At 36.8% G+C, this 26,444-nt stretch overlaps 3 protein-coding genes across 7 annotated transcripts; 2 read left to right on the plus strand and 1 right to left on the minus strand.

The window, feature by feature from the left end:
- Positions 1-411: 411 nt before the first annotated feature.
- Positions 412-9,571, minus strand: LOC140776046 (uncharacterized). 3 transcript variants are annotated; one of them, XM_073119595.1, is made up of 9 exons: positions 7,995-9,571; positions 7,657-7,747; positions 7,476-7,554; positions 7,107-7,229; positions 5,745-5,822; positions 2,223-2,326; positions 1,889-1,976; positions 1,711-1,809; positions 412-1,022 (listed from the first exon to the last, which is right to left on the minus strand). In XM_073119595.1, the coding sequence occupies exons 1-9, from the start codon at positions 9,490-9,492 to the stop codon at positions 930-932; spliced, it is 2,253 nt and encodes a 750-aa protein (XP_072975696.1). In that variant the 5' UTR covers positions 9,493-9,571; the 3' UTR covers positions 412-929. The 3 variants fall into 3 exon arrangements, 1 of the variants encoding a protein (XP_072975696.1); XR_012106831.1 differs by lacking the exons at positions 412-1,022; positions 1,711-1,809 and having other exon boundaries at positions 1,941-1,976; positions 5,745-5,860; XR_012106830.1 differs by lacking the exons at positions 412-1,022; positions 1,711-1,809 and having other exon boundaries at positions 1,941-1,976; positions 5,745-5,887.
- Positions 9,572-11,327: 1,756 nt separating this feature from the next.
- Positions 11,328-14,606, plus strand: LOC140776070 (uncharacterized). Its single transcript, XM_073119628.1, has 5 exons — positions 11,328-11,636; positions 11,738-11,833; positions 11,904-12,002; positions 13,962-14,067; positions 14,154-14,606. The coding sequence occupies exons 1-5, from the start codon at positions 11,619-11,621 to the stop codon at positions 14,393-14,395; spliced, it is 561 nt and encodes a 186-aa protein (XP_072975729.1). The 5' UTR covers positions 11,328-11,618; the 3' UTR covers positions 14,396-14,606.
- A 721-nt stretch (positions 14,607-15,327) lies between these two features.
- Positions 15,328-23,363, plus strand: LOC140776421 (anthranilate synthase alpha subunit 1, chloroplastic). 3 transcript variants are annotated; one of them, XM_073120132.1, is made up of 12 exons: positions 15,328-15,493; positions 15,632-15,838; positions 15,910-16,100; positions 16,193-16,382; positions 16,966-17,117; positions 17,745-17,860; positions 17,969-18,215; positions 18,352-18,408; positions 19,104-19,256; positions 20,059-20,139; positions 20,821-20,907; positions 22,728-23,362. In XM_073120132.1, the coding sequence occupies exons 2-12, from the start codon at positions 15,655-15,657 to the stop codon at positions 23,049-23,051; spliced, it is 1,782 nt and encodes a 593-aa protein (XP_072976233.1). In that variant the 5' UTR covers positions 15,328-15,493; positions 15,632-15,654; the 3' UTR covers positions 23,052-23,362. The 3 variants fall into 3 exon arrangements, with proteins under 3 accessions (XP_072976233.1, XP_072976234.1, XP_072976232.1); XM_073120133.1 differs by having other exon boundaries at positions 15,328-15,838; positions 15,913-16,100; positions 22,728-23,363; XM_073120131.1 differs by having other exon boundaries at positions 15,328-15,838.
- Positions 23,364-26,444: the final 3,081 nt, after the last annotated feature.

Consider the following 26,444-nt stretch of genomic DNA (forward strand, 5'->3'; position numbering starts at 1 on the left):
CCACCACCATCTCCGATTCCTTATGTTTCTCCGGTCACATGCAACTGCTTGCCATTGATTTGGATCGTATGCTAACAGGCATGGCCGTTGAGCCCCTTGCTCTTCTTTTAGTTTCATCCAGAATAATCTAATCGATCATCAACCTTTTGAGTTCTTTTATTTCCTTCAAGCATTCCTGCATGTGATTTGGCAGAATGGATTGTCGTCTAAATGTTGACAAGAATGATGCGGCTAACGCCTTTTCTTTCTCCTGCATGCTTTAGTCCAGAGAAAGCTGGAGAAACAAACAGGATGATTTCGACATCTTCGGTGCAAGATATAAGTCCGCATAAATTTAAAGCAATTGTTCAAACCAAACAAAGACAAATCTAGAATGCTTTATATGATTCGATCTCTGCGACATTCACGTTTGCGCACATTTCTGTTATATGCATTCGCTCATGCTTCAGACAGCACGTTTCTTCCATCTTAGTTACGGCTCCAAAAAACCACAATAAGAATATAAATGACGCAGCTCAACAATGTCCTTGCGCTCATGTCATGGGCTAGAAAACGTTCAGAAATCTTACTGAAATTCTAAATGATGCTTTAACGTACATAAGAAGAGAAAGGCCTCCATCACCGGACTTCCTAGGCATTACTAGAGATCCCAAGGTCCTAAGATTTCTGCAAGTCATACCTCAGGCTAATTCCTCTAAAGAATAAATAAAACAATTTTCTCGGACATCTATCTGCCACTGCATCATTAGATGTTCTTAAATTTCATACTTCCGGTATTACTTAGTGATGGAAATCACATCAAGAAACATGATGAAAATGGACTACTCGGGTCGAAAGGAAAAATCTCTTGAAAAACGCCGAACAACACCTTCCGGCTTTTTCAGAATTGCTGAAAAGCAGCTCACGTTGTTATCTCACCTTGAAGCAAGTTAGTTCAACCAAAATCTTGGACTTGTCAAATCACGTTCAGCTACAGCACTCTGGTTGGCTAGCTTCTGTATTCTAGCTGAGAATTCGTTAGCCTGGAGAGAAAAGAAGAAACAATAATAATTAAATTTACCACGGCACAAGTAATGACACTGCATGTGACTACAACATAAATTAGATGCATAATAGCACTAAAACATTAATAACACCAGACATAAATAATAGGAACAAATAAGATCGACTATCACTCTAACCAAGAAAATTTTCTGCAAAATTTCACTGCGCTATAAGAGTTAGTTTTCTAGAAAAATAACAGTCAGAGAATAATCTTTAGCATGCCATTTTGATGGGTCCACGGAAATTATGATTAATACATATACTGGAATCAAATTGGAACAAAAGAAGTGAGAATAATCGACCATACACAAGAAACTTTTTTCCCCTCTTACAAACATGGAAATCATCAAGTAGATACAACACTCCAGCCAAAAGACTAATGAAAGCAGAAGAGCATTGTTGCATGAAATTTGCCATCAAAATATGAGATGTTCTTTATTAATACGGTCACTGGGAAGTATGTTTCAAATCACAGAAGATAACAAAATTTCTTAAAAGAATAGTCATACTATTATTTACTGTTCAAGACTGAGATCTAGAAGCATTAGATTTTGTAAACTTTCAAGGAGACCTTTAATTATCAATTGTAGCACAAAATAAAAAGACAGTAATGATCGTGCTGGAAAAACAATAATGCTACTGTCGGATGAGTCGTATCATGCTGACCTTTTCATCGATCCACATTAGGGACCGGAGCTGATTGTTGAGTATCCGGACAGCAACATCAAAAGGACTCATACTATCAGCTATATCTAGGTCGCCACCCTAAATATGAACAACCAGGGTAAGTGCATGAATCCAAAAAAGATTTAGTCTTGGAATATTGTGATTTATAATACTTTACCTGAGTAGCATTTAACATTTGAATGATAGATTTTACTTGTTCAGTCAGATGTTGCAATTCCTTCTCAACAAATTCTGATTGTTCATACCTGACATTTCAACACAAGCAAACTACTGTTATTCTAATGTAATAATATAAAACATCTCGATGAAAAAGAAATTAAGCTTAACTTCACATGCTTTAAACATTACACAAAAACTGTCAACTCAATTAATGCTGTCAAAGAGATCAAGCTTTCATGTCATTCACAATTCTGTACTTCAATTTTCAACAATATTATTATGAAAAGAGTTAATTATTTGGGCCAAAAGAAAATTCTGAAGTATGTACTAACATTGAATCTCTTGCAGAAGCAGCTTCATCTTCAAGAAGCAGACCACGTTCATCTTGGAATATACGCTCAGCTTCTTCTTCCATGCTTTGCAGCGCCTTATCGACCTTCAAAAGAAAATAAGATATAAGGAAAGCATAAAAGATAAAACCAAGCTATAATAGCTAAAATTCTTAGAGATATAAATCACAAGGAATTACTTGCTTGTAGAACAACTAAAACCTGATTCTTGAATTGCTAGATTACACAATTTTGATGTTAATGCTAAGTTGACTTCTTATAAACCATAATAAATATTCACATAGGTAAGATAGAATTTAGAACAAATTATCGATTAAGCTGCAGCTCATGCAACGAATAAGACAATGTCTATGGACAGAAAGCTCATGAAAAATCCATGAAGAGATAACTCACATAACAGCGCGAAACAAAATTGATCCACAAATAAGAATTTAGGTGTGGTTGACACAACAAATTTTGACAAAGAAATCAATCGCACAAATAAGTTCAAAAATAGGCCAAAAAATAACCATCTCAAAATAATAACCCAAATATCATTTTGCAATAAATTCTGAAAAAATGACCTCGATCACAATTACAAACCTACTAAAATAAGCTCTAGTTGGTTCAACTTGTGCCAAGTGGGAGAAGAGGAGAGAAAAACATTAATATGACAAATATATTAAATGTATATATATTTTTGTTATATCTTTATCATAGAAATCTTCAAATTTGACTTCTAGTGTAATCAAATATAATAAAAAAGGATAATAGTTGTACTATATGAGGATAAATTGTTTAAGTAAAAAGGAGACAGAGTTTTATAAAATTGAGCCAAATCACAGATAAAATTCAATTAACCCAAAACCTTATACTTTTGAATGTTTGAATGACTTTTGGTAACCTAACTAGAGGTGATCGTCGGGCGAGCCATGCTGAATTCGGGTTGGGCCTATCGGGCCAACTAGGTTGAGCACTTTGTTCATCAACCCACCTACAAGTCCGTTGGACCGGGCTAGAATAGTCTAGCTTATTATCGACTACCAGCCCGTGAGAAAAAGGGCTCGAGGAGCTAGGCGGGCTGAGCTGGGCTTAACGACCTTGGGTTGGGCGGGCCTCTTTGTCTTTCTTCGAATTTCCTAGTGATGCCAAGGTTTGTGGCGGAAAAGAGGTTCGGGCTGAACTGCAGTGATGGTAGTCGCCGAGCATGACCTCTTGAAGGATCCGAGGCGGCGGCGATGGGCCCGATATGGTGGTCGCTGAGCTCGATCCTTTGAGGAGCTTCCATGTGGTGGAAAATAGTGGCCACAACCAAAAGTCGCATAGTTTCCTCGATAGAATCTTGCCATCTTGGGTAAATGCGCTCTCAAGCTCACTGCTCACATCAGTGGAGACAACGAAGGTAGAAACATACACTATATTTCTAAATCTTATATATAATAAAAAATGGAGCAACTTCCAATGCTCTCCACCTTTTTCACTCTAAGCTCGTTCTGATTTAAATTGGTTTGTATTGTTTTAAAGTTCTACTGGTGGGAATTCATTATATCATTATATTTATATTTGACTTTTCGTTTAAGGGTAGGATTAGGACCATAGACTCACATTTGATAGAACTAGTACAAGTGTTGTCCGATCGTGCATTAAAACTAAAATGCTAGTTTATATAAGGACATGAGTGCTTGACTGGAAAAAGAGTACAAGTTAAAGCAAAAAATCACTTCAAACTACGGTACTGCCACTGCACCTAATGAAATTATGGATTAGGCTGGGCTCACATGCCGACTTAGTCTGGCAGATCGAGCTATGCTTATGGGTAAGGCTTACGACTGGATCAATTTCAATAACTATTAAGAATCAATTCCAATAATTAAATTTTAGCATTAGTTTTAATTAAATGATTTTCATTACTCCTGGATCAATTTTCTTAATTCATATTGAAGTTAGTTCCAAGTTCAGATAAATCTCTTCTATTTTGAATGCATTCTTTTTCAGTTAGTAACTATCATTAGTTAACTCTCATGTTTAATTCCATTAGATTTGTATTATTAACTATTCTCATGAATTTTTAATTGTATTAAGGTTAAGGATGAAGATTCATAGCTAACATGTTTCTATTAATCTAAATACCAATTTATTATTAATTACTAAATAGGTTCCTCTTTTTATTAATAAATTGAGTGTTCAAATATTGAATATTAGTTGTTTTTCTTAAAAGACATACATCTAATGATTTAAAATTCTTACTCTATATTTTCTTAAAGCAAGAAATAACTTAATTCCTGTGAAAATAGAAGTGCTTATTTAAAGATAATTTTCCAATTTACTAATGATTGATTTTGTGATGAATTGTAGAAAAAAGATATTTAGATTAGTTAACAAAGATGTGTTATTTACAAAGTTGATTTTGAAACCTTATTTCTCATACTCATTTGAAGTAATATCTGCAAAAAAATCTTTTCCTTTTCTATCAATCTTCTAAACCTATTTTCAACTAACTTAAAATTAATTTTTAAGATTTTAAAACGCTCAAAGTTTCTAAACAAGTCTTTGCAGGATCCATGTCTTGTTTACCAATCTACTCAATAGATTCGTACACTTGCGAGTGTTACTAAATATTGTCACAGTATATACACTCTTATAACTAGATTTTATTGTTTGAGTTATTGCATGATGTATTAATTTTAGAGTCTTGCATCAATTGATTACTATCGGCATAATCTCTAATCCATCCAACGATGGACTTCCACGGTAACATCTATTTAATTTGAGTTTGTAGCAGGTATCAAGTGCTTATTATACCTTCTTTATTTATGGAATTACATGATCAAGCTTTGGTCTGGTGATGAGAGCAATGACAAGTAACATTTATTGTAATATTTGAATATTAACAAGACTCACAATTTGGATGTCAAAATTTGGATTCATTTTGAGCCAAAATTTGATGTATAGTTCTATTTTAAAAGTTGAAATTGGTGTGATGTCTATTTCTATTTTGATAATTGATGATTATGTTATGTATTAGAGGTGTATTGTTTTTATAATTTACAAATTAAATCTTAAATTTCAAGCTTTATTTTATTCAAGTATTTCAGCTTAATTCAGCTCATTTAAGGCTTGAGCTCGTTTAAGACTTGATCTCATTTAAGACTTGGGCTCAGCCCAAGCTCGGTGCGACTTGGCTTGAGTTGACCCGAGCCTAAACATATATGTAGCTTGATACTAATTTTGAACAAGGCCGAAACTTGCTCCGGCTTGGCTTGTTTACAACATTAAGGCCTTACCCACCACCATTACTACAAAAGAAAAAGTAGAAATGACTTCTCATTTTCCAAAGACTTAAACCATGAAGATAAAGAAGTATACATGATCAATATACATGTTGGTGCTTCTTGATATATACAGTTCAATGAGTAATACAATATTCAAATAATTCGCATGGTAAATTGAACAATCAAAGAAAGCTAATACGAAATGGAACAAACTCTTATCTGCAGCATACAAAAGTAATAGTTTTTTACAAACCTCATTCTGATGAGTTTCAATCAACTCAAGTTGGCGTTCCAAGCTAGTTTGTGTTTCAACAACTTTTGCCACCTCAGCCTTCCAATTAATTGCAAGTATAAGATCAGCACCACTATCTTGCATATAAAAGCAGCATGTATTACCTAATAAATATAAGAATTAAATATATTTTACCACACTGTATATATGTTCAAAATCGCTTTACCCCCTTATAGTTTAAAAAGTCTTCAATCAGTCATCGTACTTATGAATAAATTAAGACTATTAATTTTTCTATTAACTTAATAGAATGATATCAAATAACAAAATACCTCTATTGTATTTTAAAACATGATATGCAAATTTTTAAGATAATATCACTAAATAACCAAAATAGTCATGATGCTTAGTTAAATTTGATAACAATATTAACAGTTTCAATTTAGTCATAAGTATATGAATTATTTTAAGACTTTTTAAAGTATAAGAGGGTAAAGTAATTTAGGGCATAAATATAAAGTAGTAAAATGTATTTAACTCTAAACAAAATAAAGTCATCCATGACTAAATGGGTGCCGTTGAGTGAGCTCAGACAAAGTAGAGTTATTTAAGGAATTGTTTGACATCTATCATGCATTGAAGCTTATCTAGGTATGTTGGGATGCAAACAATTATGTTAATTTCTTTTCTTTCTGTTTTGAGGGGGGTGGCATGCCACCAAATATAATATTCTTCTTTAGAACTTTTACTTTCTGTGGGAAACACTTCATATTATGTTTGGTGTATTATTGTGTTATGCTCCCATTGTTGCCAATTACAGTAACTCCATCTAGCAAATTCATCCCTCAATCTCTTATCTATATGGTATGTACTAACATTGAGACATATGGCCGCAAACTTGCAGATTTTTTTTATTAAAAAAAAAAGTGAAGACTTCTAGTTAATATACCATCTTTGCAATATATCCACTGTATAATGATTCTGTGAGTCCATCTACTATATTATTCCATCAAGCACTTATTTCACTGACATATTCTTCAACCAAGCCTATTTCCAAAAAGACATGCATGTGAGGTTTAACATGAAAACATAAAATTATATAGTTCTGGATATATACCCTTAAAAAGGAACATAAAGTTCATATTCATTCTGTATTTTTGTAAAAGGGACAATCACATACATGGATGATGTGTTTGCATGAATTGGTTATGAGAGAAATAATATCATATTTCATGTGGCGAACTCCAAATAAGTAGATATAAGGTTCTTCAGTTCTCTTATTGAAAATGAAAATAAAACAGATGTAACCAAACTTGAGAAGAAAATAAAATTTGGAACTAAAAAAACCATACAGAAAAGAGATCCAAATCAATATCTTCTTACCTCCAACCTTATAAGAACATTCCGGTTTTGTAGAATTCTTCTGTCCCATTCAGCTATTGCCACTGCTTGTTTTCGGAACTTTGCAGTGCGCTCTTGTAGTTCATTGTTCCAATCCCTAATAATCTATCATCAACAAGCCAAATTATTTAGAGTTTTAGACAGTAAAGGACTTAAGTTGAAAAATCAAAAGTGTAATTATTGAATCACAATCATGCAAAATCACAATGCAATAGGAAATAACATGCAAACTAGCCAATCAAAATAACAGGCATGATGGAGCATATCCAATTTATATCCAAGCAGGTCAAAAGAAAAAAAAAAAACTATATAACCAATTTCATTTCCTATGAAATAGATGAATCCTGATACCTCCTCAACAACTTTCCCAGCTATCTCTGATGGTAGCTTTGGTGTTGGGGTTACTGTTGAACTTGTGGTGGTGGCCGGCCTGTCAAAGTCCACAGAAGCAGAGGGATATCAGTATCATACTAATGCAACCTAACAGCTACAAGTTTCAAGGTGTCTAAAGCTGTCAAGAACATATACAAACCCGCTGCTAGTAGCTTGAATCACTGAAGTTAATGCTGGACTTGTGGTGGCACTGGAACTTGATACACTTGCAGATGTTGGAGCGGAAACACCTAGAAGTTACATAAATTTATAATAAAGGATTTCTACTATGGTAAGGTCGTAAATAACATGTAAATATTAAGAGTACCAAACTTCTTGTTCATTAAGATGCAAGAAGGTGGAGATTTTGTAAGACAACCAAGTACCGCCCACTATGACAAAGAGTGACAATATGAAAATGACAACTGGCATAACGTTACCTACAATATAAAAAGCTTTAAAATAGTTCTAGAAACTAGTGGATCATTGGCAACTCACCAAACACTAGTGTAGGTTGTGAAGATGATGCTGGTGGTGAGGTTACAGCCGCTGTAGATGCTGGGGCACTAAATGATGGAAAAGCACTGGCAACTGGGGTGGTGGCCACTGAAGTCTTCGCTGCTGATGCAGTGGTGGATGCTGCCGCTGCCGATGATAATGAGGGCACTGAAAAAACTGGAGACGAGGAAGCAGGTACAGCGGTTGCCGAGGCTTGCGAAGAGAACAGTAGAGAACCCGTAGAAGGAGGAATTGTGGCTGCTGATGATGCACTGGTGGTGGCAGTTGTCACTGCGACTGATGTCAATGTTGACGCCGCAGAAGAACTCCCGAAAGACAGGGAAAAGGGCTTTGCAGCTCCGGTACTGGAGAAGGAGGCCGTCGCAGAGGTAGCTGTAGCAGAAGCGGAAGCAGCATTGGCGAACCCCAAGGAGAGCTGAGAAGAAGATGAAGATGCGGGAGCACCAAAGGAAAATCCAGATCCTGATGATGACAAGGAACTAACAGATACGGAGGAAGCGGCGGCACTCGATGAGGCAGCAACAGAAGCACTCTTCGAGAGTACCGAGCTACTCCCAAAGGAGAACGAAGGGGCCGAGGAGGAGGTGAGAGAAGAGGCAGAGTAAGATGAAGGAAACATGGAAGAAGAGAGGGATGGGGCCGCCGTTGTTTGAGGTGCGGGTGAAGGAGAGAATGAGGGGAAGGACGGAGTTATCGATGCACTTGTTGTGGTCGTTACCAACGCAGATGAGGCGCCCGCTGCCGAGGAGGCACCAAACAATGGCGAAGAAGAGAGAGATGGGGCCGCCGCAGATAAAGAAGCAGAGGACGTGACTCCAAACAAGGTCGAGGAACCGGTGGGGGACGACCCAAACCCAAAGAGAGGGGGCGACGAAGGTGCACCGAATAGAGGGCTTGGAGTCGAAGAAGGAGTGGATGACGCTGAGGAAGAAGCCGTGGTAGTGGAGGCGACCGTGCTGAAGGAGAAGGCGGCCCCGAATCCAAAAGGAGGGGGGGTTGTACCCGTTCCAGTAGTAGGGCTGGGAGTAGAGGGAGTAGGGATGGTGGAGGAGGGGCCGAAAGATAGGGAGAAGGGCTTCGAAACTGAGGCGGCGGTCGATCCGGAGAAGAGGCTGGCTGCAGTCGGCGCAGATGAGGACGACGAAGAGCTAAAAGCTGAGGAACCGAAGAGGGGAGAGGACGCCGGGGCTCCGAAGGCGAAACCGGTCGAGGGAGTGACAGAGGCGAAGGGCGAAGCGGCGGATAGAGAGGGAGCGGATCCGAAGGCGAAGGAAGAGGAGGATCCGGAGGAGGAAGAGGAGAAGAGGGGAGATGCGGAGGAGAAGGGTGAGGAAGATGGCGTTGTCTGGGAGAAGGAGAATCCCGATGACCCCGAGGATTGGGAGAAGGGGGAGGGAGAAGAAGAGAACAAGGAGACGGTGGTGGATGGAGCGGTCGACGAGAGCGTCGAGGGATTAAAGGAGAAGGGCGACGCCATGGCTGCTTACCCTCCTGTTCGTCTCGCTCTTGCTCCCTAGGATGGGTTTAGTGGTGGTGTGTTTTGGGTTCCGGGGGGGGGGGGGGGTTTGGGGCGAGTGGGGGGACTAGACGGGAAAGTGCAGAGGAAAGCCCTGGAACTGGACCTGGACCTTAGGCGGTAATTAATTTAATTTGACAATCTTAATTGGGCTCATATGCTTTTCTCGAGTTCAACCCAATTCGTAGTCTGAAGCTCGTACGTGGACTTTTTATTTTAGAATTCATTGCGCTCAATGGTTTTGTTTGGGTTTCAGCCCAGTCCGTAGTCTCAAGCTCGTAACTGGACCTTATGCGCTACTAAGATACTTTAATTTTAGAACCTCCTTGGTTTTTTTTTTAAATTTATTTAAAGAAGGTCAATGGACTGAGAATTTAATTGTTTTTTACGAGCTTGATCCTAAAGAAAATAAAAAATATTTTGAAGAGCTGTTCTATCGAAGTCACACAAAATCTGAATAAGAAATACTTAATATATTCAATTATAGCAGAAAATCTAACTTAAACTTTTTTTTCAATCTCGAACAAATTTCAAAGCAATATATATATAACCTATAAAAAAGATAAACTAATTGTTACAAAAGAAAAAATGTGACTCAAGGCCACTAATCGCGGTTGTCACTCTTGTTAGCAAATAAAGGGAGAGGTAGGTAGCAAGTGACAGCGAAAGTGAAGGTGAAGGAGGAGATAGAGTTCGATAGAAATGAGTCAATAGTAAAAGACAACATGGCGAAAGATGGTACAAAATTGGTTTTAAAAAAAAGAAAATGAGAGAGAAAGGAGAGCGATGACAAGCTCGACAACCATAGTTATGACAACCCAACAACAACAATCTTGGTGAAACAAAATAAAGAGGGAAGAAAGAAAAAAGAAACAAAAGAAAGAGACAGAGAAATGAGGAGGGGAGGATAGAGATGAGAAGATAATTAGGTTGCATCATTGTTTGCCAACAAAAAAAGAGAAGAAGTTGAAGAAAGGAAGAAAATCCAACCCAACCAGAGCAGTCCGGTAAGTTCAACGTTTATGCATTTTTACGTGTTGTTTTGAATCTCGTTGGGTTCTTTTGTTTGGGTTGTTCCGATCTATATTCTCAAGTACACAAAATGTGCTAGTTTCACAAAAATGTTGAAGTGTCTGTAATTACATTGTATGAAGGAGTCTAAACCCAATCGCGGACAACAGAGAAATAAATAAAAAAGCAAAAGGAAAAAACATTTTAAACTCCGCTCCATGCCCAGTGACTCAGTGAGTGATCACGTCTTTTATTGAGTTTTTTTTAAAAAAAAAATTTCTTTTGGTTACCAAAGTATTTTACTACAGGGGAATTAATATACGCTACCTGAGTGATCAGGTCTTTTATTGAGTTTTTATTTACCAAAGTATTACTATATGAAAAATAATTTTTGCATACCATACCATACCATACCATGCTGTTCAAACTATTTCTAAGATCACTATAATTTTGGCTAGTTAAATAAATGGTTATTTCATATAACATTCTTAGTCAATTAATTACTAAGCTAATATACTAAAGAAAACTGTTATAGGAAATAATTAATTAATTACTCTTCCTTACAATTATATATAAATAATCGACGGAGAGAGATTTATTATAAAAGTAAATAGAATGCTACGTCGGTATATCCATATATTATATACTATGGATTGCTTTTTGGGAGCAATTTATAAATTGTTTTTTTTTTCTTTTTCAATAATCATCGAGAATGAATTGACCAACGTCTACCTGCCAGAATTATTTTCCCCCGTAGTCAAAAACTCCTCCTTTACCAGCCTAATACCGTTTTTAACTTATTTCCGCTGCTATTCTAAACTTTTCGCCTTCCCCTGCCCGATCTCCTCGCCGGTTCCAACCGCGCTTCGCCCCTCTCATCGAAGAGATGAAGAGTTGAGGCCATACGAAGCATGTAGCGTTTGGCGAAGGGTAGGGATGGGAAGCCATGAGTATCGTCGCTAATGCAAGATCATGCCGGCACGTCCTTTCCGACCCTAAACCCCAAACCCTTCTGCTCCCCCCCTCCCGAGGCGAGGTGACGTAGTAGGGTCTTTTGCTTTTCTCCGGTGGTGCCGATGGGAAGAACACGAAAGGTAGCTTAATACTAAATCAATGGCTTCAGTCGCGACCTCGTGTGATGTTTATACTCCTCACTTCTCAGTTTCCTTCTCTTTGCTGTATGTGGGTCTTGCAGGTTGGACTGAAGCGGATTGATGCTGCCATGGACGCACTGGTGCCATTAGGTTTCCCAAAGGAGGTCGTCCGTAGGACAATCAAGAATCTTCTGAAGGTGAGCTCCTACTTGCAGTGCCTTGTTTAATTGCTTATTATTTTAGGGTGACAAGCGTTTGTGGATTTAGGTCTACGAAGGTGATGCAGGCTGGGTTTTCATCGAGGAGGCTTCTTATAAGCTAGTCATTGAGACCATCTTGGAAGAGCAAGAAAAGGAGGCAATAGAGGTGAACTTTTAATGTCTTCAGCTCTCCTATCCTTCTCCTTTTTACTTACTCCTTGCCTAAATGTTTCTAACTGATTTTGATCGGAGAGCATGGGAGAGTTCTGCTTTCTTGGATTAGTAGCGTTATGTGAGATTTCATGTATTACTCCTTTTGGTATCCCTAAATTATCAATTTCACTTTGAAACCAAATTCCTTGTGAACCGAATTCTAAAGGCATTTGAAGATGACTTATCTCTTAAGCTCGTACCAAATCAGTATGTCTATATCGACCTAAGAACATTGACCAACATTTGTGGATGGTCAGATACCATTCATTTGTTGCTCTGTTTACTGAGTTCTTTTAAAATACAGGCAGAGAACATGCTATGTTTGTCGGTCAGGATTTTGATGGAGGCATACTTTGTCTAGAAGTTCTTGCTAAAAAAAAAATCGGTTCTTAATCCAGCATTCCTAATATTGAGTATCTTTTCTCTTGGTAATATTTGTCGTTCAAAATTTACCATCATGGCGCTTCTTTGAAAACTAAAGGAACTTCCTTTCATCAATCATAGTAACTATTAATTTTAAGTATTTTCCGCTCCTCCATATTTGAGAGCATCATTGATGAGATCTTCCTTCTTGGTTTCATGTACCAAATAGTGAAATTATGTATTTTTATATTCATGTCATTAATGTGGTTTCAATTTATAAATAACTGATTCAGTAAAGTAAAGTGGTCCTGAGGACAAGTTCGTAGATGCTTTCCATTTTTCTTCTTTGTTTTCATTTTATCATATCTGAGCATTGTTAGTATTTCAAGTAGTTAGCAATTATCTTCAGTTACTAATTTCCTAGAGTAGTGTATACTTTCTGAGAGAAACTTAGGCAGAGGTCACTTTCCTTGTATTTATTAGATTTCCCAGTGAGATATCTTTTGTACAATTATTTTTCTTTAAGTAAAGTTTTTATTCTTTAGGATAAAGTTTACTGCATGCACCTTCGGGGTGAGAACATGACCATTCTGTTTATTATTCTCAAACAATGTGTACTGTTTCAACTACTTTTTTACTTTTCTTTTATATCTCCTTATTTTCTAATATTAGTGATTATCTGCTTTCGAACTGGTCCAACCTCCAAATGCTTTTTAACACGTGAAAGTTGTAAATTCTTAGATGTTCCACCATATAAATAACTTCAGATGCACGACCAACTTGCTTCGTGACATTTTCATGTTCTGAATTTTAAGCCTCTAATTGTCTTTTATAGGGTTTGTTCATGTTGTTTGCTTTAGTTGGGCATTTTACTGAAGCGCCTGGTTAAGCAATAATCATTAGATTTAGTGTTATCCAGTGTCAGCTTTCTTTTTATGAAAATAATGCAGCTTCATTCAGTTGTCTCCACTTTTCTCGAATTACTATACTTGGTTACTTTTGCTCAAGTTCTCGAAGCACGGATGTACTTAAAACTGCACTTAATGTTTGTGCAAGTTACTGCTTTTATTTCTCTAGCTCATTCAACAATTTGGTATTTAGACAAGTACAGATACAGTATCTGTGGATGTTTTGCTGTATGTCTACATCTACTTTCCATGTTATAAACATCTGGTCAATATGGTTAACTGAGATGGGAGACTGGAACATTTTGGTCTCAAGTTTCAGTTAGAGTAAGGCAAGACTGGATTATACCAGTCTTGACCCATTGATGGAAGTTGGGAAGTAACGGTTTAATGAGAATTTCCTGTTGAAATAGACAGAAAACTGACTAGGGTACCTTTTCTTTTTGTCTGTATTTTAGGGACTTAAAGCGATGGGATTTATGGTCTAAAACAGACTATTTTGTCATTTGCTTCTTTTATTTTCCTTTTTATGCTTCTTCACATTTCTGCTGAGGGAGGTCTTGTGTGGTTGCGCATGTACAAGTGAGCCGGCCTTTCTTTCACATTTATTTGCGGCTTCATAGTTCTGTATGTTTTGTATTCAGGAGGAAGCTAATCCTGGCAATGTGTTAATGGCTCAAGACAAGCAAGTTGTTGAGGTTGGCGGGTCAAGCTCTCATTTTGATGCTTTGCCTGATGAACCCTGCTCCGGTGGTTTCTTTGTTCTCAATTTGAAGATCTTTACTTCTTAATGTTGTACATGTAAAATAACATACTCTACTTATATTTTCCTCCAGAGGTGAATGAACAAATCAACATAAGCTCGAAGAGGACTCCCAGTCAACTGAACCAGCCTAGTGTTCTTTTAAGACGAAGGCCTCCCTGTTATGGTTGGATTAGTGAGGATGAAGATGAATTGGATGACCCTCCGGTTAGGGGCCCTAACCATCAAATGCAGGAGGTGCTTGAGAAAGCCAGGGACCTGTATCACAGGAAAAAACGGCCTAGTGGATGGGATGTGAAGCCTGATCTCATGTAAAAGATAACTCTTTTCCTTGAATTGGTTGCCTACTTGGTGGATAGTGTACTGGGACATAAGGTGATACTTATATTGTGGAATCAAATGTAGTTATTGCTAAAATCTTCTGCCATCGCGGTAGTTTTGATATGACATATTTGTTTGTATGTAACATTATGAATTCACCGGGTGCAATCTAAGGCGCTTCTGTAGTTGTGCCATCATTATGTCATTTTGTTGAACCTTTTAGCATTAGTGTTTTGTGCAATCATAGAGTAACGTTACGGTGTGTTTGGTCGTTGTAAAATAGGGAATTTTTTTTGACAAATTGTTTAATCTAATTAATAGAAAATAAGAATAAAAAGTGATAATTTTTTAAAAGTCTATCACTCTATTATGTTTTAAAAAGTGAGGAAGAATGTGAGTTTTCATCTTTCCAAAATTATTTAGACTTTTTTTTTTATTTCACTTTTCATTTAAAAAAACAGAGAGTGACACTTTTCATTATTTGCTTTTATCAAACATTTTTTAATTTTACTTAATACCAATAAATTATGATTACTTATTATAACTTATTTCACTAAATTTTTTTGCCACTTTCTTTTCTTTTACTACTCTGGGTTTACTTGTATCTTTATTTATATTCATTAATTTTTGCATGAGTTTGTAAGAAATAAAGAATAAATTAATAACAGTAGAAGATTTAGTCGATTGAAATTATAATAACAAAAAAATACAGTTGCAAGTATCTTTATAGATACGATAAATAAATAGACGGAATCTGAAACGAATAGTCTCTTATTACAAATTTGCAAGCTCCAAAAGAAAATTTGACTGAATAAACACTCCAGATCACCGAATCCGGACCCGAGGCCGAACCCGAACCCGAACCCGAACCCAAACCCAGAGATTCACCTCCTTCCTTAGAGGAGCCTCCCGTACCATGTCCCCGATCCTTTCGATAAACTCCTCCTCCCTCCCTCTCTCCTTCCTTCCCTCCCTCCCTGCGCTACAGCTACTCCTCACATATCCTGTTTTCTGTTCGGTGTTTTTGCCAAAGGAAATCGGCCAAGTGCCAGCGAAGGGAGGATCGGATCCTCTTCTAAAATGGCGATTCGGGTATTAATTAACAAGCATGTGCTACATTCTTATAGTTGGACTCTGCCATTCCTCTTTTAGCCTCGCATCGCTTGCCCTTGTTCTATTCCTAATACTATCGGGATTTCTCTACTCTCTCTGCCGCTGTTTCCCTGAAAGCAAAAGAAAAGAAAACGAAAATCATGGAGAGCCTATCAATCTCGTCTCGTCTAGCTCAATTGAGCCTTCGCCGGCCAACTGCGGCCTTCCCCACCTCGACGTTTTGTGGTCGAAGCGCCTTTCTCCGCCGCCCCCGCAATCACTACCCTTCGTCTTCACTCCACTCCTTAAGATGTGCCGCAGTCTTCCATTCCTCGGATGCGATAGGTGCGGAGCTTCTCCTTTCATGATTTTATAATGCTTGTTTGTTTCTTATTCAGTTTCTTGTTATGCTTCAGTAGAGAAGGAGGAGGCTGCCAAGTTCGCCGAGGCATCTAAGAAGGGGAACCTGGTTCCGCTCTACCGCTGTATATTCTGCGATCACCTGACGCCCGTGCTAGCTTACCGTTGTCTCGTGAAGGAAGACGACAGGGAAGCCCCCAGCTTCCTCTTTGAGTCGGTGGAGCAAGGTTCCCGCGGCACCAATGTTGTAAGCGTTTATTCTCGCTCTATTTTTCTTTAGCTTTTGATTGATTGTTTTACGTTGGTCATTTTGTCGAACATGTTGTGTGTGATCTTTAGGGTCGTTACAGTGCGGTGGGGGCTCAGCCGGCAATGGAGATTGTGGCCAAGGAGAACTTGGTCTCAATAATGGATCATGAGGAAGGGCGTAGAGAGGAGGAGTTGGTGGAGGATCCGATGTGGATTCCTCGACGGATCATGGAGAGGTGGAAGCCACAGTTGATCGACGAGCTTCCTGATTTCTTTTGTGGTACCTTTGCCATTTCCTCTTCTAAGATTCCCAGGGGTTCTCCTCTCTTTCTCATGTTGTCAGTGTCATAAACTTGAACTTTAGAGATTAAACATAATCTAGCATTTCCTTTTCCAGATAGAATTAGCGATATTTTGTCGTTACCTACAAAAGGAACCTGCTAATAAATTCATTGATGCAGGGCTAACGTAACATGATTTGCGTCTATACAAGGATGTATTTTATTTGTAAATAAGTTAACTCTATTTGTTCATGCACGTGCATGCAACATGCAATTAGGAATTTATACGTCAATATACCGATTTTGTGAAGTTTATCTCCTTGGATGCTTTACCCAAGTCACCAGTCGTGCATTTGTTCTGTTCATTTGATTTTCTCTGCTTTGTTTCAATATTGAAATCCTCAAATGAATGACAAAATTTTGGTGCCTTTCCAATTAAAGATATTATCTATTGGTGTGTTCAAAGGATACTTTTAATTGAGTATTTCTTTTGAGCATGTTTCTCTTTAAGTTTAGAAAGGTTATGATATTTTCAATAATATTAGATCAGTTACATCTGTTTGGAGCTTAATGTTTTTCCAGGTGGATGGGTGGGCTATTTTTCATATGATACAGTGCGTTATGTTGAAAAGAAAAAGCTTCCTTTCTCCAAAGCTCCTCAAGATGATAGGAACCTCCCAGATGTTCATTTGGGCCTCTACAATGATGTTATTGTGTTTGATCATGTGGAAAAGGTATATCTGGTTTCCACTGAAAGGTGTAGAAAACATAACATGCCATCTCCTGTGGAATATGTAGAGCTTTTTAAACTGCTACCAGAGAACAAAACTGCCAGTTTATATTAGATGTAAATTAGAAATGTGTGTGGTGCCCAGATCTACTAAAAACATTTGAGTGAACAGGTATATAATTTGGGTCTTTTTCAATTAATGGCATATGACGATAAAACTGAAAGTTTTTATCCCCTCACATAAATAGGACTCAGAAAAACATACTGTAGGCCATCTGAATAATTCTATTATAATATAGTCTGATCTGGAAACGACAATTTTTTTTTTTTTTTTTGTTGACAAAATGCCAATGGATAACTATCCACTCTAGTTCCAGCTCATGTTGGTTCTATCATTTCCTGTCAGGCTGTGATTATCTTGGATTAATGTGCTTTACTTGTTTCCTACTTGCCACAATCCACTGCTTTTAAAGCTTTTAGCAGTCTTCATCATGGTTTTATCTTGTACAAAGTTCCTATACTCTGCAATGATTAATGACCTCATGAAACAAACTGTACAATTTGATTGAAAATATTTGATGCATGGAAGCTTTTGATGATTAATTTAGTTGCATTGTTTCTTTGTTCTTAGAAAGCATATGTAATTCACTGGGTGCGGTTGGACCTCTACTCTTCTATTGAGAAAGCCTATGAAGATGGGAAAAATCGATTGGACATCTTGCTAACTAGAGTACATAATGTTAATGTGTGAGTATAAATACTGTGGCAACATTGTTTAATATTAATCACCAGTTTCCTTTCTTATCCAAATTTCTTTTTTTTTTCCATAAACTATGTGGACTTTTCTTCTTTTAGCCCAATCCTCTCTGCTGGATCTATAAAAGTACACACTCGCCAATTTGGTTCATCATTAAAGAGGTCTTCAATGACGAGTGAAGAGTACAAGAATGCTGTTTTGGAGGCAAAAGAGCATATTCTAGCAGGAGATATCTTCCAGATTGTCTTAAGCCAACGTTTTGAGCGGCGGACATTTGCAGATCCTTTTGAGGTTTACCGCGCACTACGCATTGTGAACCCAAGTCCATATATGACCTATTTGCAGGTGTCTAAATTATCTTGGCCTTCAGTCCTGATGTCCTTTAATAATTTGGTTTTAAACATTGGAATGTTTTGTGCATTTACAATGTCGATCCCGATAGTGCAGTGAGCCTTTGACTACTCTTTTCCAATAATTTCAGGCTCGGGGATGTATTCTTGTTGCATCAAGCCCAGAAATTCTTACTCGTGTAAAAAGGGTATGTTAAATTTGTTGATTTTAGTTAGCAACTTCGAAATTTTAAGCTCTCTTTTTCCTGTTTAGCTTAGCTCTGGCTCATTGTCAGCAAAGAGCTTATTGTTTTGTCTCCGCAATTAGAATAACCTAAAAAAGTGCATGATCCTTTCCCTTTTGTTTCCCATTTTATCTTATCCAATTGCTAAATATAGATGGCCATGTGTCTTCTTTTATCTATTCATCTTCTCTCTTCTAATCTGATATACTATATGACAAATATGAACCACAGGTTGGCTTTAACCGTCATGAAGAAAAGAAATTAGTTTTGGTGTTTTTGTTTGTTTTCATTTGATTATTAATAAAAGGCCGGTGCCCTCCACATAAAGAATGAGAGATAAATGATAATGGATGTCTTACAGAACCTATTCCACTAACTCATCTTTAACTATACAAAACAGAGGAAAAAACTTTGTTGGTGCTCTTCTGTAATTTGTCTTTTCCTTTTCTTAGTAGGTTGATTTGCCTCTATTTATGACTCTTTTTGATAGATGTCATAGACCTATTACATGTTCAGAACTTATCAGGAACCTATAGTTTGAGACTGCGCGGTGAGCTTATTGTGAGATTCCTGTTATATCATGCTTTGAAAACTTCTGTGTAACTTGAAGTATCTCTTTAACTGAACAAACTAACAGAGCTCCTTTTCCCTGTGTACAGCGGAAGATTGTTAACCGACCACTTGCTGGTACGGTTAGAAGAGGGAAGACGACAGAGGAGGATGAGTTGCTAGAAAAGCAGTTGCTGAGTGATGAAAAGCAATGCGCTGAACATATTATGCTTGTAGATTTGGGAAGGAATGATGTTGGAAGGGTCCGTCTTCTTCTTTTTAACTTGTTCACCTTTTCTTTCTTTAAGTTGTGCTGCTTTAAGGTACACTATAAGCTCTGGATTTAAGTTTTATTATTTGATTATATCAGTGATCACTCCACTGTCAAGCAAAGATATTGATTCTATGTCAGTTAAACTTGCCTTTCATCCACCTTTTGTGATGGTACTCACATTCTTCTATTAAAACATTTATGTTAAAGTTGCCATCTATCTGTTCACATTTCAAATTTCTATTAAACTTGCCATCTGTTCTCTGTTTTGCGCTGCCATTTTCATTCTAGTAACTAGTAAGCATCTCTATTAGATCAGCCTGAGTACTGAACGAGTGAAACAATCCATTTCTTAATTATTTAGGTTATAGAAGTAGGCCAATATTTCAGTTTTCAAGATCTCTTTTTCATTGTTTGGGACTTTCCCTGTGCACTCTTCATTTGTCTAATCCATCTATGTGGTCACAAACTTCTGACTAATAAGCTAGAGTATTAATAGGGGTGCTGGTATGTTATATCTGGTGAAGTTTGAGTTGCATTCCACTACTAAGAAAATTGCCTACCTGGAGGCCTGAATCTGAAGTGGCTTGCCAAGCTGTTAGGTTTTAGCGTTTAACAATTAGGATCAAAAGGTCAAAGGTGGCAAGTTTAATTTGATAGATCTTTTGTGTGTTAATGAGTTGAGTAAACTTCACAACTCATTCATGTTGGTGCAAGTTTGACATTGTTTGGGTTCATCTTGCCCTCTGCTCACTATATTAACTAAATTTTGTTTGACTATACTTTTGTTATAGGTATCAAAACCTGGCGGAGTAAAGGTTGAAAGGCTAATGAATGTTGAACGATATTCCCATGTAATGCATATCAGCTCTACGGTATGAGATATTTTTCCTATATGCAATTGCCAAATGGTTTTAGTCCTTTTTGGTTCATTTCTTTTGAAATGTTTTAGACTTCTTAATTAACTGTGGTAATGATCCAAGCAGTAATATATGTGGCTACCTTCAGCCACATTCTAGTCCATTATTTATATATATATTTTCAGCATTTTATATGATGTGTCTATGTGATAGTATAAATCTCTCGCTATATGTGTCTCTTTATTTCAGATTTTGGATATGTATCTAGGTTCACAAGTGCAGTTCGATATTAGATACAGAAATTCTTACTACCACATAATAGGCTATTCACTATTGATCACAACCAAAATGTATTATATGGTCTTCCTTCAGTTCCTTGTGTTCCATTTACCTTCTTAGAACATGTACTGTTTAAAGCTGTTGAATTTTTTAGAAAAGGAGAGAGAACATGGGGGAAGTCATTTGACCCATTTATGCCCTTGGCAGACAAACATACAGATTGTCTTTTCTGCCTCAAATTATTATTAGATTCGTGCCTTCCTTCTAGCAAATTCTTTTATGTAGCTTATAACATATTTACCATGAAATTAGCTTCCACCAATCTTAAAATTTTGAGTTAATTATGATCTTTTGGGTTTGAGTTGAAATTCTTTAGATGCGTCCAGTACCACTTTACATAATTACAATCTTTTATAGGTTACTGGAGAGTTAATCGATGACCTTACTTGCTGGGATGCTCTACGTGCTGCATTGCCCGTAGGAACAGTCAGTGGAGCTCCAAAGGTGCCAATTTACTTGTTATTAGATCACTTCTTATGGTTAACTTTTGACACTTCTGCTCCATGATATCCAATGTATTTCTTGGCATGAATAAGAGATTTTTTTAGACTAACCAATATATTTATACTTCTTTCTGCTACTGATGAAGCAATAATCTCAATTTTGCATCCTCTATTCTGCTCCATATATTTTGTGCTTTGTTTTTTCTTCACTCACTGTCTAAATGCCAACATTCTTTAATACCTCTGATTTGAGGATGTTTTCATTTTTTTTCTTTAGTTATTTGCTGGAAATAAAATCACAAACATCAGTATTTGATTACCGTTCCTGCTTGTATCCATGCCTGCCCTACTGTCCATATTCATTTTGGTCGACGTTTTCGTTTGTCTGTTCCTCGTACTTATCGTACAATAAATTTTGTTAGTCCTTTCTCTGAAAAGCAAAATTCGAGGCCCAAAAACTTAATTGCAAAGATGGCCATGCCGGTGGTGGCATGGCATTTGGTACTGGGTGTGCTAGTGGCACACTCCCTTGCCACTTAGCTCGGCACGCCTTCATGCCGATGTGAAGCTATTTTTTTTTTGAATTGGTCATATTTTCGTCAATCTTTATTAAATTGACTAAGTCATTTTCTTAACAAATATAGAATGACACGTGGAACTCATTTTAAAAGTTTTTTCTTAATTTCATCAATCGTTATTAATGAATTTTAATATTATGTATTAAATGTTATTATGTATTCAATTACATTATAAAGTATTCAATAATATTATGGAGTATTCAATTATTAATATTAATTTGAATAAATATATTCAATCATATTATGTGTTAAATAGAATATATATTTGACTATTACTTTATTTTTTAATAAAATAGATTACTTACAAAAATAATTTAAAGATAAAACACTATAATATAGATATATATATATATATATATATATATATAAAATTGACATGCTGAAGACTTAAAAACATCTGTAAATATCATAATTTTTTTATTAAAATTATGTTAGTTGCGTGCTAAGGACATGCCATGCCGATGGTGGAATGGCATGGCACATGCAATTAACACGGCCATCATTGCTTAATTATAACTAATGCTGAATGGAAGCAGTTGGAGCAAGTACCCAAATTTCTTTGCCCAATATTAGCTTTTATCAGTTGTTTAATGGACCTTGCCGATTCTTGAAATCCCTCTGATCACAGCTATAACAAAATAAATACTACTTAACTTTATTTTGTGTTCATTATTGGATCATCATTAATCATGTGGACAATATCTAGCCTCTTCTATCAGTTCCTGTTAGATGGAATAGACACAAGTGATTATGTATAAAACCCGAAATTCTTTTTCAAGTGGATGCATACCAAAACTCACAGTGATGATGTTGCCTTTAGAAGAAATTCAAGGATTGAAGTTAGATATAGTAACAAAGCAGTTAAAAATCATTGAGCAAAAGGAATATATTAAGCATAATGGCAATGAATCATGAAATACAGTAAAGATGTTTCAGCTCCATGTATTGTATTATGTACTTTCTTTTTTATCTTTTTTTTTTTTTGGAGAGAGAGAACATTGTATTATACACTTTTGTTCTCTCCAAATCTTGAGAAAACTGCCATAAGTTCAATAGTACTTGCTCAAGGAATATCTTGTTCGTGATTTATTTGAGAAATAATTTAGGAATGCAAACTATATGATTTGGTGTTTAAAAGGACGTTATCTTGTTGTCCATCTACTGTTGGTTGATTGTTTGAACTGAAAGGTGACCCTGCTAATATGAAACTGTTACTCGTACAATTGGTTTTGATGTGAATCAGGTAAAAGCTATGGAACTGATTGATCGGTTAGAAGTTACAAGACGAGGTCCATACAGTGGTGGGTTTGGAGCAATATCATTTTCTGGTGACATGGATATTGCACTTGCTTTGCGAACAATCATTTTTCCAACTGGGTCGCGGTATAATACGATGTATTCGTACAAGAATTCAAGTAAACGGCAAGAATGGGTGGCCCACTTGCAGGCAGGAGCTGGAATTGTTGCTGATAGCGTACCAGACGACGAACAACGAGAGTGTGAGAACAAGGCAGCAGCTCTTGCTCGTGCCATAGATGTTGCTGAATCAACATTCGTAGATGAATAACAATATGACAAGAGAGTTTTATTTATCTGTCGTTGCATCTCCATCGAAGTACACTAATAGATAGCTGAGAAATGAAAAGAATGAATTTTGAATTTAGCAGACCCATCGTACATGTTTGCAGCTCGCTACGCAAACACCTGGGTGGTTGGAAGTAAAAAACTTGAAGTATTCAATAGATTGTCCTTTATGGTTTTAAGGTAAGAAATATGTTTTTTTTAAAAAAACAGTGCCAGTTAATAAGAAGGGAAGAAGAACAGGGTCGGGAATATTGCTAAACATTTTATTGCATTAATCAATAGCCTTCTCTCCAAACCTACGGTGATACTTTCTACATTATCTGAAGAATGAATTAGTGGGAAGGAGTAAAGCATCTTGTGCAATATGTACAGATTTTTGTTTATTTCAGGTCTGGAAGGATGCTGGCACTCTCTGGAGGACCGCTGTACAGGTAAGTCACAGTAAAGGTTCCCCCTTTGAAGTTAATGTATCTTATGCAATTTCAACAGTCATAAGAAAGTGAAATTTTGTTATCAGCAGTGCTCCATTCTCTATATGGGCGGGCTTAAATGTGCTATGACAGGGTTAGATTTGTAATCTCATTGTTTACCTATTCATTCAATTATAGTGAGAGTATAGTTATTTTAGTCTTCAGTGCATGGCTTCCAGCACTCTGATGATTCTTTTGTTACCGGTTGAGAGATGTTAGGGTGAAGAGCACCTATACTCAATTTTCAGTCTTTAGCTATTGCCTATAGGGTTCTTATGTTGATCCAGATTTCTTGGACTGAACATTTGACCCTAAAATCTTAAATAAATCTGATCCTATATTATTCATTCACTCGGCGAACCTTGTTATTTTGAATTATTGGACCCTTAAGCTTATGGAAGCTTTTATGACGTGACCATATTATTTTAAATGTCGTGAAATCGTTCTGCTTTGTTATCATATAGGAAGAATGCAGTGATGCTCAGAACGGCACCATGTCGGCACTTTAAACTGCTGAAGGAATATTTTACTTGTTTTGACCCTTCCAATTAATTGGAATATCACATTAAGCCTAGAACTTTGTCTTTCTTGGGCACTGGTTTTTCTTACATAGTCAAAAACATATCTGTGCAACATGGTGGACGGAAAACTATAGAAACCCTTGGGCGTCTATAATGTTGTAGGATTTTGTCAACAATGATTAAAATAGTACATCGCAACTGGCGTAACTGCATAAGCCAGAAGTACATATATATATATATATATATATAGTATCAGTAAGTTGAGGTTTTGTAACACCGTGCGCTGACTCCCTCATCCCTACCCGGCTACCCCTCACCTCTCTCAATCAATTCCGAGATCTGCGCCCAGCTTGGAGGAGAGTTCAGACTCCACTTCCTTCACGTACTCTCCACTATAAACCCTAACTATCCCTATCAAAAACTTTTTTTTTTCCTGAGCCACCTTATTTTCTTCAATTATTTCTCTCTCTCCTCTATTTTATACCGCCAAAGAAGTCGACAAAAGCTACAGACCATCGGGCCAATCCAACTCTTAAACCTAACCAGCAAGTTGGTCTCACACCCCTCATTATGGTTAATTTAATTTTTGCTTAGTATTTATAGTTAATTTTGAGTTTTTCTATTTTTGACTTTATCGAAGGAATTTGCAGCCGCCGACTTTCGATCGACCACTCACCTGTCAGAGTATTTGAGTATCCACGGAATGCGTGGAAAATATATCACCAATTTCTTAGCTTGCCTACGGGCAATGCCAACAATGGTGGCCTTGTTTGCTTGTCTTGATCGATTCATCTCTTCGCATAGAAGAGTTGGATGTTCGAAATTGTGGGTTTTGAACCTTTTTGTTCTACAGTGGGAATCCTTTTGATATGTTGATTATTACGAGTATGTATTAGTATATTTATCGTGCGTTATATTATTTATAGATTATTATTAAATTATTTTTATTAGGATGTATGCTTAATATTTTTTAGTAAAAATATTTTACAGTTAGAGAAGGAGAATGCGGATATTGAGGAGTATCCGATTTATTTTTCTATTAGAGTTATTTGTTCTATTTCTTCTTAGTTTAGATTGAGCTCCTACAAAAAAATTTATGTTTTAAATTTTGTATATTGACATGTATTTTGAGAGGCCCGTTGGTATTTCAGGTTAGGTGAATAATGAATGTATTCAATTTCTTAGATATCTAAAATATATTTAGCCTTCTGTTTTATCTCTTTAAAACTGAAATGTAAATGGGTAGGATATAGTTTGTGCAGGGGAAAACCGATGTGAGGTGTATGTGTAGTCGTTCGTACCTTTTGTTAGTTATATTATTTAACTGCTATAGGCAGAACAATCAGAAATTTCTCTCAGGCGATTAAACTGTTGCGTGAATACTTTTGGCAATCATGTGTAGAATACTACCTTTAAGACAAATGATGAACATAGGATTCTTCACTGTCAGATTTATAGACCATAGTTGCATAACATGTCTCCTTGACAATTCACGAAACTGTTGCAGCAAGATCGTGTATCCAGGTCTCCAGAAATCAGTTATGCAGTTTTACCAGACGCACCTACAGGTTAGTCATGTTTATTTGTTATGTTTGGACTTTGGAGGTATCAAATTTTTTTTTTTTTTTTTAATGTAGTTTCTAATTAATGCTTATTTGAAACAATTCCTGATATGCTGTCGAATGTTTTACCGTTTAATTCCTAGAGAGCGTTGTGTTATACCTTTTGCAACAACCCCACTATAAGCCTGTCCACAGCGAAGCCAAGGAACGTGACATTCATTGGTTTCGTTGACTGAAGTGAGTGCATCTTCTTCTCCATTTTCACAGTGTGAATGCTGCGCTTAAATAGACTTCTGTTCCATGAGCTCACATAGTCATGTTGTGGGGGAATTCAGAAGTCCTTTTGTGGTTCATCTTGATCGTATTAACTACACAAGTTGTAATTATCCTCTTGAAAGTAGACAGTTTGCGAAGGCCTTGTCCATTGGAATGACTCGGGAATAAAATAGACTCTCCAGCCCACATCGGGTCGGTCAGATGTAAATCTTAGTAAGATTAGTGTGTTCTTCAGTTCTTATTTTCAAGAGATTCCATGTTTATTCTTGTAGAGCTCATAGATTCGAATGATTAAATTTGGTGCCCTCCCTGCTCCTTTTTATTACTTAGGCAGTTACACCAGAAGCACCTACACGTTAGTGATGTTATATGTCTATCTTTAGAGGCCTTATTTCCTATTCTTAATGTGCCGACGAAAGTATCTGCAACTTCTCTTCTTCATTATGCAATCTCATTATCTCATGACCAGAATAGGAGATGCAAAGAATATCGATCTGCGGTCAATATCAGCGACGACGACGACTGGGTTGCCCTTTCCTACACGCTA

The sequence above is a fragment of the Typha angustifolia genome, chromosome 14 (assembly GCF_048772165.1).
Source record: "Typha angustifolia cultivar Huaian chromosome 14, ASM4877216v1, whole genome shotgun sequence".
NCBI lineage: Eukaryota > Viridiplantae > Streptophyta > Magnoliopsida > Poales > Typhaceae > Typha > Typha angustifolia.